This window comes from Quercus suber, unplaced genomic scaffold (genome assembly GCF_002906115.3).
Source record: "Quercus suber isolate HL8 unplaced genomic scaffold, Cork oak 2.0 scaffold_46, whole genome shotgun sequence".
NCBI classification, from domain to species: Eukaryota; Viridiplantae; Streptophyta; class Magnoliopsida; order Fagales; family Fagaceae; genus Quercus; species Quercus suber.
Genome location: NW_027069511.1, coordinates 28467 through 42241, shown reverse-complemented (window position 1 = coordinate 42241; position 13775 = coordinate 28467). Strand labels below are relative to the sequence as shown.

General features: G+C 34.9%; 1 protein-coding gene and 1 pseudogene across 5 annotated transcripts; both read left to right on the top strand.

Annotated features, from left to right (window-relative positions):
• The first annotated feature begins 1961 nt into the window (after positions 1–1961).
• On the top strand, positions 1962–2034 carry LOC112031446 (U6 spliceosomal RNA; annotated as a pseudogene).
• Positions 2035–2650: 616 nt separating this feature from the next.
• On the top strand, positions 2651–7510 carry LOC111992130 (disease resistance protein RPM1). 5 transcript variants are annotated; one of them, XR_010628240.1, is made up of 4 exons: positions 2651–2844; positions 3326–6273; positions 7079–7119; positions 7237–7510. XR_010628240.1 is itself a non-coding variant. In XM_065771560.1 (3 exons), the coding sequence occupies exon 2, from the start codon at positions 3378–3380 to the stop codon at positions 6228–6230; it is 2853 nt and encodes a 950-aa protein (XP_065627632.1). In that variant the 5' UTR covers positions 2651–2844; positions 3213–3377; the 3' UTR covers positions 6231–6273; positions 7237–7510. The 5 variants fall into 5 exon arrangements, 2 of the variants coding, with proteins under 2 accessions (XP_065627632.1, XP_065627631.1); XR_010628239.1 differs by having other exon boundaries at positions 3309–6273; XR_010628238.1 differs by having other exon boundaries at positions 3213–6273.
• The last annotated feature ends 6265 nt before the right edge of the window (positions 7511–13775 follow it).

The window sequence follows — 13775 nt, the reverse complement described above, 5'->3', positions numbered from 1 at the left end:
CTAATATATAAAATATTTTTAGTATCATATATTGATATACCATCAAAGCATAAATATCAATAAAACCAAGAATGTGCCAATTGATAGGTCAACCATGAGTTTAATATCTGGCACAAGTATCCTTATTGTCTTCACAATCTTGTTTGGTATTCAAAAACAAGTCGATGAAAATGTTGCCAATCGCTTAGAATCCATCCACGGGTCATTTTTTTACCATGAGTTTAAATCGCCACCCTAAGGGCCTGCACCCTATGAACACCGTCAATAGGGTGGTTGTCCATTGCCTTTTGCCATATCAGGATGCTAACGAGCATTGATACCAATTGATGCAAAATAGAAATCAGTAAGGATTGATATCTTTCTAGCTAAAAACAAACCCTTAAACTCATTCAAGGTTATTAGAATCAACTACAAAATCTAGAATCCATGAGAAAGTTTTGAGAAAAATGTTTATGATATTTTTACGAATGAAATTTTGAATTGAAAATTTGTATACAGACTTGGAGTCCATTTAGAAACCCCATAAAATTTGCTTGACAAGAAACAAATGTCTAAGAAAGATCCTAATTGATACCCTACCTTATATAGAACTTTTACTATAAAAGTATTTGAACACCTAAAATTAATGAAATAACATCCTCGAATCTAAAATTTGAAAATTAAATAATAAAAAATTGTCAAACAATAAAAATTGACCTGTATATTCTATTATATAGCATAAGCTGTGCAAAATAAATAAATAAATAAATAAAAACAAAATAAAAAATAATTTGTCAAATTATATTTTTGTATTTTACATTGGATATAAAAATATAACTTGATACTTGGAAGGGAAAATAGCAAATTACTTTTAAGACACCTGTTATTGGCATGCATGTACACCATTTTGATTACCTAGCTAAAACATTTATTTAAAAAAAAAAAAAGAATAATAATAATACATCCTCAAGGGTACCCTTGTAGTGGGTTCATTAGTTTAGGGTGTGATGTAAAGCCAAAGATCTTTGGTTCAGTCCACTACTATTTATCGTCCACCGGTCCATAGGTTTTTGGAATATCTCATAGGTAGAAAGTAGGACAGTTTCACAAAAAATTGGGACACCATTTCCTTATAAAAAAGTGTTGCATTACATGGCCAAATTAGCATTAGGTATTCACAGTTTGAGGCTTTGAGATGTGAATTTTTTAATAATAATAATTAATATTATCAATCTATCTAAATACAGTTCCATAAACAAAATAAATAAATAAATAAAAATTAATCCTCAAGGGTACCCTTGTAGTGGGTTCATTAGTTTAAGGTGCGATGTAAAACCAAAGGTCCTTGGTTCAATCCACTAATATATATCGTCTATCGGTCCATAGGTTTTTGGAATATCTCATAGGTAGAAAGTAGGACAGTTTCACAAAAAATTGGGACACTATTTCCTTATAAAAAAGTGTTGCATTACATGGCGAAATTAGCATTAGATATTCATAGTTTGAGGCTTTGAGATGTGAATTTTTTAATAATAATAATTAATATTATCAATCTATCTGAATACAGTTCCATAAACAAAATAAATAAATAAATAAAAATTAATCCATACAAATTCAAGAGAAACACATTCAAACACATGTTTGCGGACTAGTGAATTACTGAATTCTAAGCGTTTTATTCTTTTTAATCTTTCAATCGGTGTTCTTTGTAGCTTATAATTGATATTTAATATTAATCTATAATATCCATGACACTCATTAACAAGACCGTTCTCTTCTCTTAGTCATATAATTGGGGGTTGGCAAACAAATTAGCACATGGGCTGCCGCGGTATGCTAAGAATGTTAGTAAATTAGTAATAATGCAATAATGTAATTGATTTGGATGGAATGTAATTGATTTGGATGGAGGAGAGGTCCCTAGTTGTCTTGATGTACTGCTTCTACTTGCCAATTAAAAATCTCCCTTCAGGTACGTACATCCGATACAGAGAAGATGATAATGACCCCTGCCCAAGGGTGACACGCATAAATCTAGAAATAGTCCAAATTTTTTCTTTCTCAAAAGAAGAAAAAATTCTTATAAACAACCGTTTTATCAAATTTGTCTTTCAAAAAAAAAAAATTAAAAATTTTAAAATTGTGGTTGGTTGGTTTTTTTTTTTTTTTTTCAATGGATAGCACTTGGGATAACAAATAATATAGTCATGAGTTGTTAGTTTTTATTTATTCATTTTTAATTTTCAATAATCATACTTTCCAATGGTTTTTTTTAATGATCATATTTTTCATGCTTGCATTATTTTTCATTTATCAAATCTATATTAGTCTTGAAATTTATCAAATTTTTGTAATTTGGAATGAATTTATGCATTAAAATTTTGACAACTTATTTTTTTAGATCTAGTTATTATTATTGTTGTTGTTATTTAATAATTAAATGACTTTTAATTAATTAATTATCTCTTTCTATTTTTTTTCAAAAAAAGAAACCTATGTAATATTAAATACCATATCACACGATTACATACCAAAAAAAAAAAAACAAGGGCTTAACTCAATTTTATTTCAACCTACTAATTTTAAGCACCACACATTTTCACACACAATTGATTACTCAACTTCAACCGTTCTTTTTATCCAAAAAAAAAAAAAATTGAGACGCGTTATTCTATTTAGTTCACAGTTACACATTTATCACATCAGAGAAACAGAAGAGAGAGAGAGAGAGGGAGAAAGAACGCAGTAGAGAGAGAAAGGGGAAGAAGGCCGGTGGAGATCAAGTGTCGCCGGAAGGACAAAGCCGGCGGAAATCGGCGTTCACCAAGCAGCAGCGCCTCGTCCGCCTCCCCACCGCCAGACTAGGTCAGATCTGCTTGACTTTTTTTTTTTCCCTTATTTTCTTGTTCTGATTCGACTTTGCTGTTATAATAAGAAATAGATTTTGTTTTGCGTTTTGTGTTTTGATTATGTGAGACGTTTGAGTATGTGAGGGAGAAAGAATTGTTTTTTATTGAGTTGTTTGATTTTTTAAGGGAGAAAAATTCATTTGGAGTTGCTACATAGAACTCCTGTAGCAACTCCAAAAAAGAATTTGGAAAATTTTTCCTTTTAGGGAGTCTGTTGGAACTGTTTTTTTGTTTTTTTATTTTTGGGTTTCCTTTAACTAGTCTATTAGACATGCTCTAATTTTCTTATCTTTTTCAACTCTGTATTTATGCTTTCGTTCACAGTGTTATCTCATCTATTCAAGTTTGAGAGAGAGAAAGAAAGAGTGAAAGAAAAATGTTTTAGGAAAGTGGATTTGATCTATACGAGCTCAATCTCAGGCAATATCTGATCACAGAGAAGAGCCAAATTCAAACGAAATAACACTGGAGTAAGAAGATAGGCTACATATGGCAGAGGCTGCGATATCCGCTCTTACTGAGAAGCTCATGTCCTTGTTGAGCGAAGAAGCAACACTATTACAAGACATCCATGAAGAAGTAGCTGACATCAAAGATGAACTGGAGAGCATTCAGTCCTTCCTTAAGGATGCAGATGCAAGGGCCGCAGCAGAGGAGGACATGAGCGAGGGTGTCAAAACTTGGGTGAAACAAGTCAAAGAAGTAGCTTTCCACATGGATGTTTTCATGGACGAGTACTTGCTTGAGATGGCACAACATCATCCCCATCAGCTTCAGGGATTCAGTTGGTTCCTCCATAAATCTGCTCTCTTATTTTCAATGTTAAAACCTCACCACGAAACAGCCACTAAGATTCAGAAGATCAAAGCATCAGTGCAGAAGATCAAGGCTAGAAGTGAAAGATATGGCTTCCAATCCACTGGTCAAGGATCAAGCAGTGGTACTCAGAATGTTAGGTGGCAAGACCCTCGAAAGCGCTCCCTTTATCTTGAGGATACTGACGTTGTTGGAATTGAATCTTCTAGACATGAATTGATAGGCTGGTTGGTAGAAGGACAACCTCATCGTACTGTAATTTCGGTAGTAGGAATGGGGGGCCTAGGCAAGACCACACTTGCCAAAAAAATCTATGATCATCAAATTGTTAGAGGATACTTTGAATGCTATGCGTGGATCTCAGTGTCTCAATCTTACAACATACAAGATCTATTAAGGAGCATCATGAAGCAATTTCGTGAGGCTAGAATGGAGCTTCCTATGCCGGAAATTGACACAATGGACGAACAATCATTGGTAAGTAAATTAAGAGATTACTTACGGCTAAAAACGTATGTGGTCATATTTGATGATGCATGGAAAATTGACTTTTGGGAGGATATAAAACATGCTTTACTTGATAATAACAAGGGTGGTAGAATTATGATCACAACACGTAATAGGGAGGTGGCTAGTTTTTGTAAAAAATCTTCACCTGTTCATGTTTTCGAATTGCAACCACTAACTCCTGCTGAGGCATGGGAGCTGTTCTGCAAAAGGGCGTTCCAATTTGAATTTGGAGGACATTGTCCCTCAATGTTGAAGAAATTGTCTCAGGACATTGTTGAGAAGTGCAAGGGCTTACCACTTGCAATTGTTGCCATGGGTGGTCTTTTGTCAACCAAAGACAAAACTGTCTTCGAATGGCAAAACTTGCATGATAGTGTTGGGTTTGAGTTAGGAAGAAATCCCCATCTTGCAGGTGTTGATAAAATATTGTCCTTAAGTTATGAAGACTTGCCCTGCCACCTCAAATCTTGCTTATTATACCTTGGTATGTATCCAGAAGACTACTCCATTAGTTGCATCAAATTGATTAGACAATGGATCGCTGAAGGATTTGTGAAGGAATTGGAGGGTAAAACATTTGAGGAAGTTGCACAAGAATACTTGACTGAATTAATCCACAGAAGCTTGGTTCAAGTATCATATGTTGACATATCTGGGAAAGTTAGAAAATGTCGACTCCATGATATCTTACATGAGATCATACTCCGAAAGATGAAGGAATTGAGTTTTTGTCATCTTCTCTCAAAACAAGAGTCTCGCTTTGAAGGATTAACTCGACGCATGTCAATTGATGGAGTTTCATATGTTGTATTGAAGGAATTTGGGAACACTCATATTCATTCTCTTTTATTTTTCAATCTTGATGAATTTCCAAAGTCCTTTATGAGTACTTTTGTTGCTAATTTCAAGCTTTTGAAAGTCATGGATTTTGAAGATGCTTTGTTGGATTGCATTCCTGAAGATGTTGGAAGTTTATTTCATTTAAGGTATTTAAGTTTAAGAAATACCAAAGTTAAAATTCTTCCAAAATCCATAGGAAAGTTGCAAAATCTGGAGACTCTAGATCTAAAGCAGTCCCTAGTTTCTGATATACCAATTGAGATTAACAACCTTTGTAAGCTACGACATTTTATAGCTTACAATCTTGATTTCGAAAAAGACAACAGTTTGACTTTGGGAAAAGGGGTAAAGATACAAAAGGGAGTTGGGTGTTTAAAGAACTTGCAAAAGTTGTATCATGTGGAGTTGAATCATGGAGGGGTTGATCTTACTAAAGAGTTGGGAAATTTAACACAATTGAGGAAGCTAGGCGTGAAAAACCTGTCAAAGGAAACCATGATGGCTTTGTGTGCCTCTGTTGAAAATATGAACCACCTTCGATCTCTTGATGTAACCTTAATTAGCGAAGATGAGATAGTTGATTTAAAATTCATTTCATCCCCACCTCAATTTCTTCAAAGCCTACAAATAAAGGGGCGATTAGAGAAGTTACCAGAATGGATTTCAAAACTTCAACATCTGGTCAAACTAAAGATTTTATGGTCCAGGTTAAATGATGACCCATTGAAAGTCCTTCAAAATCTACCAAACTTACGGGAGCTCATGATCTCACGCCATGCATACAACGGAGAACATTTGCATTTTAAGCTAGAAGGGTTTCCAAAACTCAAGTGGCTATGGATTAGACACTTAAATGCATTGCATTCGCTATTGATAGATAAAGGAACATTGCCTGTTCTTGAATTTCTTTCCATTGGGCATTGTCCAGAACTTAAAGAGGTGCCTTCCGGAATCCAACATCTGAAAAACCTCAAAGAACTGGGATTTTGGGGGATGCCCAAAGAATTTGAAGAAAGTTTGGATCCTAAGCGAGGGCGACATTATTGGATCGTTGAGCATGTACCAGTCATTATTCTCTTCCGCAAGGTTCGTACAGGATATTATGGCTATGACAACCACAATCTCCGTTCCGAGCATTTGGCGGGGTTAAGAGGGCAAAGGCAAACATTCAACTAGAATGAGTTTAGATGGTAAAATATCAATGCTTCAGTTGAGATAGGTTAGTGCAATTTAGCTAAAAATGGCTTTAGATTTCTTGATAATATATATATTTTCTTTTATAGTGAATAATGTTGTGGGATTTCTGTTGTAGATTTGTATAGTAATAAGCTATTGTTGTCCTTTTTATCTTGCATTTCTTGAAATATGTAATTCACCATCTACCGTTTTAATGGTCTGCTTGTTTGGGTTTTGATATTTTCATATAACGCTTAAATTGCACTCTTGTGACAAATTTAGAAGCATGAGCTAATTTGCTAGATTTGGGTGTGTGCTTTTCATATTAATGTACAATACTTGTATCAAAACAATACAACACATGTATCAAAAGTTAGAACACAACAAGTTACAGACTACATAGAGATCTAAAAATTGTCAAAACATTGCTCTTAGGAATTTACAAGATTGCACTTTTACTCCTATAAAAAAAAAAAAAAACGTTGAGAAGACAATTTTACCCCTACTTAAAGTGTGTTAGTTGAAGTTCTATTTAGGGAAAATGTTAGAAATACAAACTTTTTTACAAAAAATTTTACAAATTACTAATGTTGCGAGTGGTTATTAGTAAATAAAAAAGTGATGTTGGTGGTGTATCTAGATAAGAAACAGTAAGAAATTGGATACAACAACAGTTTGTAAAAATGTTATAAAATAGTTTGTACATGTAGAAGGAGTATTAAAAAAAAAAAGTTTTGTTGAAGCATTTAATTTGAGGTTTCAAATTTGAGATTTTTAGTGCTACTTTTTTTTTGTGTGTAAATTTCTTCATTACTAATCAAAGTTTGTCCATTTGTGATTTGTGGTAGGTAAACAATCTAGTTCTACACAATAATGTTAATTCAAATTTGTAAGTACGCTTTTTCCCCCAATGTGACACTTTAATAGTTTGAATCTTCAATATCCCTATTATATTATTTTTATGCGAAGCTTAGCTTAGCTTGGAATTGTTGGGCTTTGTTTGTAGACTTGCATGAAGAACGAATATAATTGTTGCTGCTGGCACCGGTTGGGCTTGCTTATTCTTTTTCAGGGAGAATCAAGGAGGAAATTTTGTGGTTTTAATTTCACATGTTTACAGTTGTCTCCTCTAGTGTGTTGCTCAATGCACTCATTGTGTCAGCCCAGATAAGTGGTTTTCAGAACAATCATGGATTGGTTGGTGTTACTATTTTCCTATGTGAAACTGCAATCACCCTGTAATTGTTTATTTTGTAAAATGATTTGAGCCTCTTTGAATAGTTCTCTCTGTGTGGTTTCGATATCTCTCTTTTATGAGTTATTGCTTTTATCAGGAATTCTGTAATTGGCCAGAGATGCATTTGATCAGGCACTTTAGGTTAGACCATTTCCAGAATGATCTCTATACTCAACTTTTGGTACCAATAGTATAGAATGTTCTTCGATTTTGGTACCAACTTTTGTTTTTGTTTTTTTTTAAATTTCCTTTGAATAAACTGAACTGGTCGACCAAGTTATCATTGATAGTTGATATACGGCCTACATCTCTCTATGAATGTCTACATGTCATCCACCCCTTCACCTAGTCAAATTATACATATTTACTAGACTGGGTTGAGTGATGATCCACTCAAAACCTTTCAAAAGCAGGAGACAAAACAAGTTTCTTGGTTTCTTGACCACATGTATAGGTGGGGATCTTCTCTCGCTCTCTTTCCTACCACATCATATTATATTATACTATATAATAAAAGTTAAGCTTAGAAGTTATGGCTGCACCAAATTGCAGTAGTGTTATAGTTTTAGATAGATTTGCTAGAGATGTAAACAATGTACATGTATGGCTAGAGGATCCCTCCCCAATGATTTGAACATAGGTTTTTGAATTAACATTTTTTTTTATATTATATTTTATTATTCTTTGTAAGGCATTGATTTTATTGCGTGTGCATGTGTGTGTGTTTGATTGAATTGCATGTGTTTTTTGATAAAGACTATGGTAGCTATTTGGTTTTTTTGAGGGTTTGGTATTGGTATTTTACTATGATTATCAACATGTATTTTAAGGTGTTTAATCGGTAACATATATTTTTCCTTGAAATAAATAAAATTTTAAGAGTAAAAAAACTTAAAATAACGTTTATGATAAAAAGGCCTTTTAGTGATGACGAATTTTTGACGGATCCAAAAAGCCCTCTCAAAAAATCCTATTTTTGTTGGCAAAATAAGGCTCTCGCAAATACTTTGTAAAATGTAAAACATTTGTAACCAACAATAAAAGCTACTGCAATTATGTGTTGTAACTACCACAAATGCTAATATTTTGGAGAGAAATTTTCTCTTCGTATTATTTGCAAGGGACAATTAAAAATCTCTCACAAAAAGTGTATTATTTGTGACGGTTAAAAAAATGTTATCACAAATTCTAAATTATTTGCGAGGGCCAAGATTGACCTTCACAAATAATCATTAAAATGTCAAAAATTTTGGAGGGAAATGTTTCCACCAAATTATTTTCGAGGGATAATAAAAGTCCCTTGTAAAAAGTTTATTTTTTGTATGAGTTAAAAATATACCTTCACTAATACTAAATTATTTGCAAATGGCATTCGCAAATAATCATTAAAATATTAATTTTTTTGGGAGATAAAAGTTATTCTACAATTCAAAGAAAAATAGAAAGAAACACATAAACATATAACACTTTGTATTCTTTAGATGAACCTTTTGTTTACAGCCTATAAAAAAAAAAACCTTTTATATACATCCTACATATGAAATGTCTGACCTTATTTTCTAATAAATTTTACCCATAAAAAAATGATAGCACTTTCAATTTCAAAATGGTAGCCTGAAATTAAAAAATAGCAACCTTTTGTGCAGAGAGAGAGAGAGAGAGTCTCTCTCTCTCTCTCTCTCTCTCTCTCTCTCTCTCTCTCAAGTGAGTAAATATTCTTCCCATCAAGGAAAATGAGCTTGTCCAATTGGAATGTAAGCCAATTACAATATAAACATGATCAAATAAGTCATGTCACTTTTTTTTTTTTTTTTTGGGAGCTAAAAAGGATAGATGTCCAACATCAGATTTGTCCTACAAATATATCATACCCAAATGCATGCTTCAAACATTTTAAGTTTCCATGCAAGATAAGAATAATTTTAGGCAATTACAAATATATTAGTGACCTTAACATAGGAAATTCACTTACATTAAATAGTCCTTTTAACATGGAAGCATGAAGAAATTTTAGGCAATTACAAACAAACAACCTGTGTTTCTCAGATTTGTCCTACAAATATATCATACCCAAATGCATACTATCATGTAAAAAATGCATGCTTTAGACATTTTAAGTCTCCATGCAAGATAAGAATCTGTCAGATTTTAATTTAAAGCTTTAATGATTTTTATTTTTTTTTTAATTTTTTTTTTGAGAAGAAAGACAGTACATTATATTATTAAGGGAGGCTGTTGAAATCAGCCTGTGCAAACAGTATTACAAAGCCTACGTACATGAGAAAAACGATAATCAGTGAAAGACTGAGAGACTGTGTGCCGCAAATCAACAGCAAAGTGACCAAACTGTGCCAATGATCTACATCCATGTTGTAAGCTTTTGATGGGTATCTCGGAGTCCCCTTCCAATACAATCCGATCTAAACCAAGTTTTGCAGCAAATTTCACTGCCCTTCTAGCTGCAAGTGCTTCCACCTCTATGACAGTGAATGGGAGAGGTATTTTTTGAGAGAGGGATGCCATCACCAAGCCTTGCTTATTTCTTATTACTACCCCGACACCTGTACTGGCTACACAGTTTTCTTTAACAAAGAGGGCTCCATCAAAATTTATTTTATACCATGATGCATCTGGAGGACGCCAAGCAACTGCTATAGGGGTCCGCTGAGGTGCTGGGATTTCTTGCAATGCCAAGAACTCCTGAACGCACTCTTTTGCTTGTTGGAGGAGCTGTCTCAGCGTGGCAACTGGTTTACCTAGGTAGAGATTGTTTCTTTGATTCCATATTGCCTAGATAACCATTGAGAAGAGAGTAGGGTCCCAATTTTCTGCAAATATGCAGCCTGGTAAATCCATAAAATTATCACTTTGTGTAATTCTGTAAGCTTCCATAAAGGGACTACTTGCCATAATTCTGTAAGCTTTGAATAGAGGTATAAAGCATGATGAACATCTTCCTGTTGTGATTGACATAGGTCACACCTGTCATCGGTGATAACTTGCTATTTTACAAGATTCATCTTTGTGGGAAGGGAATTTCTGCATGCCCTCCAAACCAAATTTTTGACTTTACTAGGTGTCTTCATTTGCCAAATAGCCTGCCACAGTGGCTTCACCAAATTTGAGTTAGAGGGACTTGGCTTTTGTTTGTGAATTTCTACAAACAAAAATTGATATCCAGACTTCACTGCAAAATTCCCATCTGCGGTAAAAGGCCAGGTTAGGATATCACTCTGCTGTGAATGGCAGAGGGGTATTTTTTTTTAACAGTTCAAAGCCTAAAGAGATGTTGGTCTAACCAGCACTTACAAAGATTTTACTTGAATAGAAAAAAACACCATTGATACCACTGAGTTGCTGTAGCACAAGTAATCCAATTCCTATCTGCAGCATCTGGTAGTAATCCATCAAAAGGGGATTCTAGTTTAAAAGAACAGAAAACAACCTTACGAAAATTAAATAATTCTTTAGAAAAAAAACAGTCTACCGTTAAAGGAAACCAGTATCTCTTTCACTTGAGATCTGAAAACTTTGTTAAGATATATATGTTTTCACTTGTTAAGAACATATGTCACTTATTTATATAAATTGGCTAATTATTTGACAAAACGCACTCTACTTGTAATTGGGTAGTTCTAGGTGTTTTTAATACCTCAAGAAACAAGGTTTCAAGGTTAAGTGTTGAAGTCATCAAGTTTGTCCAAAAAAAAGCAAGCTGAAGTGCAATTTTATTAAAGCTCAACACCTACTCGATAGCTACCTTGACACCTGCTATCTGTCGAGATTTAATATTTCAGATTTTTCAATCTGATTTTCTTGGGATCCTTGAATATGATTTTGGGTCTTCTTTTCTTCTAACCCTAAACATATAAAAGGATTGTTTTAAGAGCCATTAAGTTGTACACAAGTTGCAAAAGTATTGAGCAATCTCTGTTCAAGCAAATTGTGATCAAAAGACGAAATTCTTGACCTAGTTCATCTTCCTTCAAGGAGTTGCTGTGTATTTGCACCAAAGGGTTTTGTAACCAAGCATCTTCTTGTTATTCATCATAAATGATGAACTGAAGAATTTTACAGCCAACCTTTCTTCCTTAGTTGGTGTTTTGAAGTCGCGTACTGGGATCTGCGCATTGGTTAGTCACGTACTTGGGAGCCGTGTATTAAAGGTGGGAACTGTCGCTACAGATCAAGTCCAATTAGGTATTGGGGTAAGAGTTCAACTGTAGGTTGGTAAGGTACTTGGGATTCCTTTACTTATAACCGCTTGATTTGATAATAGTAGAGTTTCGGGAGTGGTGACCTGAAAATCACCCGGTGGAGTTTTTGTTGTTAGGGCTTTCTCCATTTGTAAACAAATTATCGTGTTATTTAATTTCCGCTGCATATTTAGTTTTTGGTGATTTGTTTGTACTTCCACGCAATTGCATGATTAGTTGATTAATTAACAACTTTTGCTAATTAATTAATTAGGGTTAATCATAAGGGGTCATTCAGATTGTGGCATATCAAGTGGTATCAGAGCGGGCACACTCTGATTAGGTTTAATCTTTGCCGTGTTGATCCATTGACCCCTGTTTGTCATGGATAAAGGACAATCATTAATCATACCTCCTTTATTTGATGGCACTAACTATGCATACTGGAAAGTATGCATGAGAGCTTTCTTGCAGTCTTTAGATGAGAAGGTGTGGTAAGCTGTAGAGATTGGCTAGACTAAGCCAAAAGAAGAACTGACCGATTGGGATGATGCAAAGATCAAGGCGGCTAACTTCAGCAGTAGAGCGTTAAATGCCCTATTTAGTGCAGTCACTAATGAGGAGTTCAAGAAGATATCCTCAACTGAAACTGTTAAGAAGGCTTGGACCATCCTCCAGACAACCTATGAAGGAACAAAGGCTGTCAAAGATTCAAAACTTCAGAGGCTCACTACTAGCTTTGAAGAAATTAAGATGGAGGAGGATGAGTCGTTTGATGAGTTCTATGCCAAGCTTAAGGATATAGTGAACTCAGCCTTCAATCTTGGGGAAACCATCCCTGAACCCAAGGTTGTAAGAAAGGTGCTCAGATCTCTACCTGAGAGATTCCATGCCAAGATTACGGCAATAGAAGAATCAAAGGCTATTGACAAGATTCCTTTGACTGAGCTGGTTAGAAACTTGCAGACCTATGAGCTAGGACTCTCTAGGATTGGCAAAACTGGTAAAAGCAAGAGCATGGCCTTGAAGGCGAAGAGCAGTGATACAGATGAGTCTTCCGATGACGAAGATTCCAAGATGAAGTCCTACATTAAAAAGCAGTTCAAGAAGTTTATGAAGAATGCCAATGGGAGGAATTTCAACAAGAACTGCAGACAATCCAGTTCTTCTCAGTTCAAGAGTCAAGACAAAGGGAAGAAGGATGCTAAGGATGGCGGTCAGTACACTATTCCTACAGGACCAAAGCGTTTTGGATGTCGTGGATTTGGTCACATGAAGCATGAATGCCCTACATATCTCAAGAGCATTGGGAAGAGTAAGACACTTGCTGAAACCTTGAGTGACACTGAGCCTAAAGATGATTCCGACAATGAGGATGACGGAATCTTAAATGCCTTCACTGCCACAGTCAATCCTACTGAAGGGATTGTTGAAGAAGTGGATGAAGAAGAAGAACTTGTGGAGTCAAAATTTGAGAAGATGAATGATCAAGATGATATCCATTCAACCTATGAGAAGCTTTACAAGCTCTCTGAGAAGCATGAGAAATTGTACAGGCTGGCCACCAAGAAGCTCAGTGATGTGGAACTTAATCGTGAAGAGTTGTCCACAAAATTTAATGAGGTGAATCAAACTATTGGAGCACTGAGATTTGAGAACAACTTTTTGGCTAAAAAAACCAAGAAGCTTGAAGCAGAGTGTCACAAGTTAGAGCTCAATTGGAGAGGACTTCAAGTGCAAAACTTAATGAGATGCTTAGCAATCAGAAATCTGCTTCAGATCGAACTGGCTTGGGGTATAGTCTTTCTTTCTCTAATACTGCTTCTACTAGCAATACTGTTTTTGTTTCTCCTGCTAATAACACTGAAATTGAGAACACTGATGTCAAAATTGAATTAGCCAGTGAGAACTTAAACAAGGGTAAATCTATCTTAGGAGCACCCTCTAAGCAAGATAAGAAAGATGCTAAAAACCTTAGGGCTAGGAAGGCTAACTCTCAAAAGCCTAAATAAAAGAAGCAGCATCTCTGTCATCATTGTGGAGCTGCCGGTCATACTCGACCAAATTGCTATAAGTGGCTAGCCACTCAACAGAGCAATGGCATGATAGCAT

What these genes read in the sequence shown, in the direction of transcription:
- LOC111992130 (XM_065771560.1), top strand. Translation starts at nt 3,378, where the DNA reads ATGGCAGAGGCTGCGATATCCGCTCTTACTGAGAAGCTCATGTCCTTG.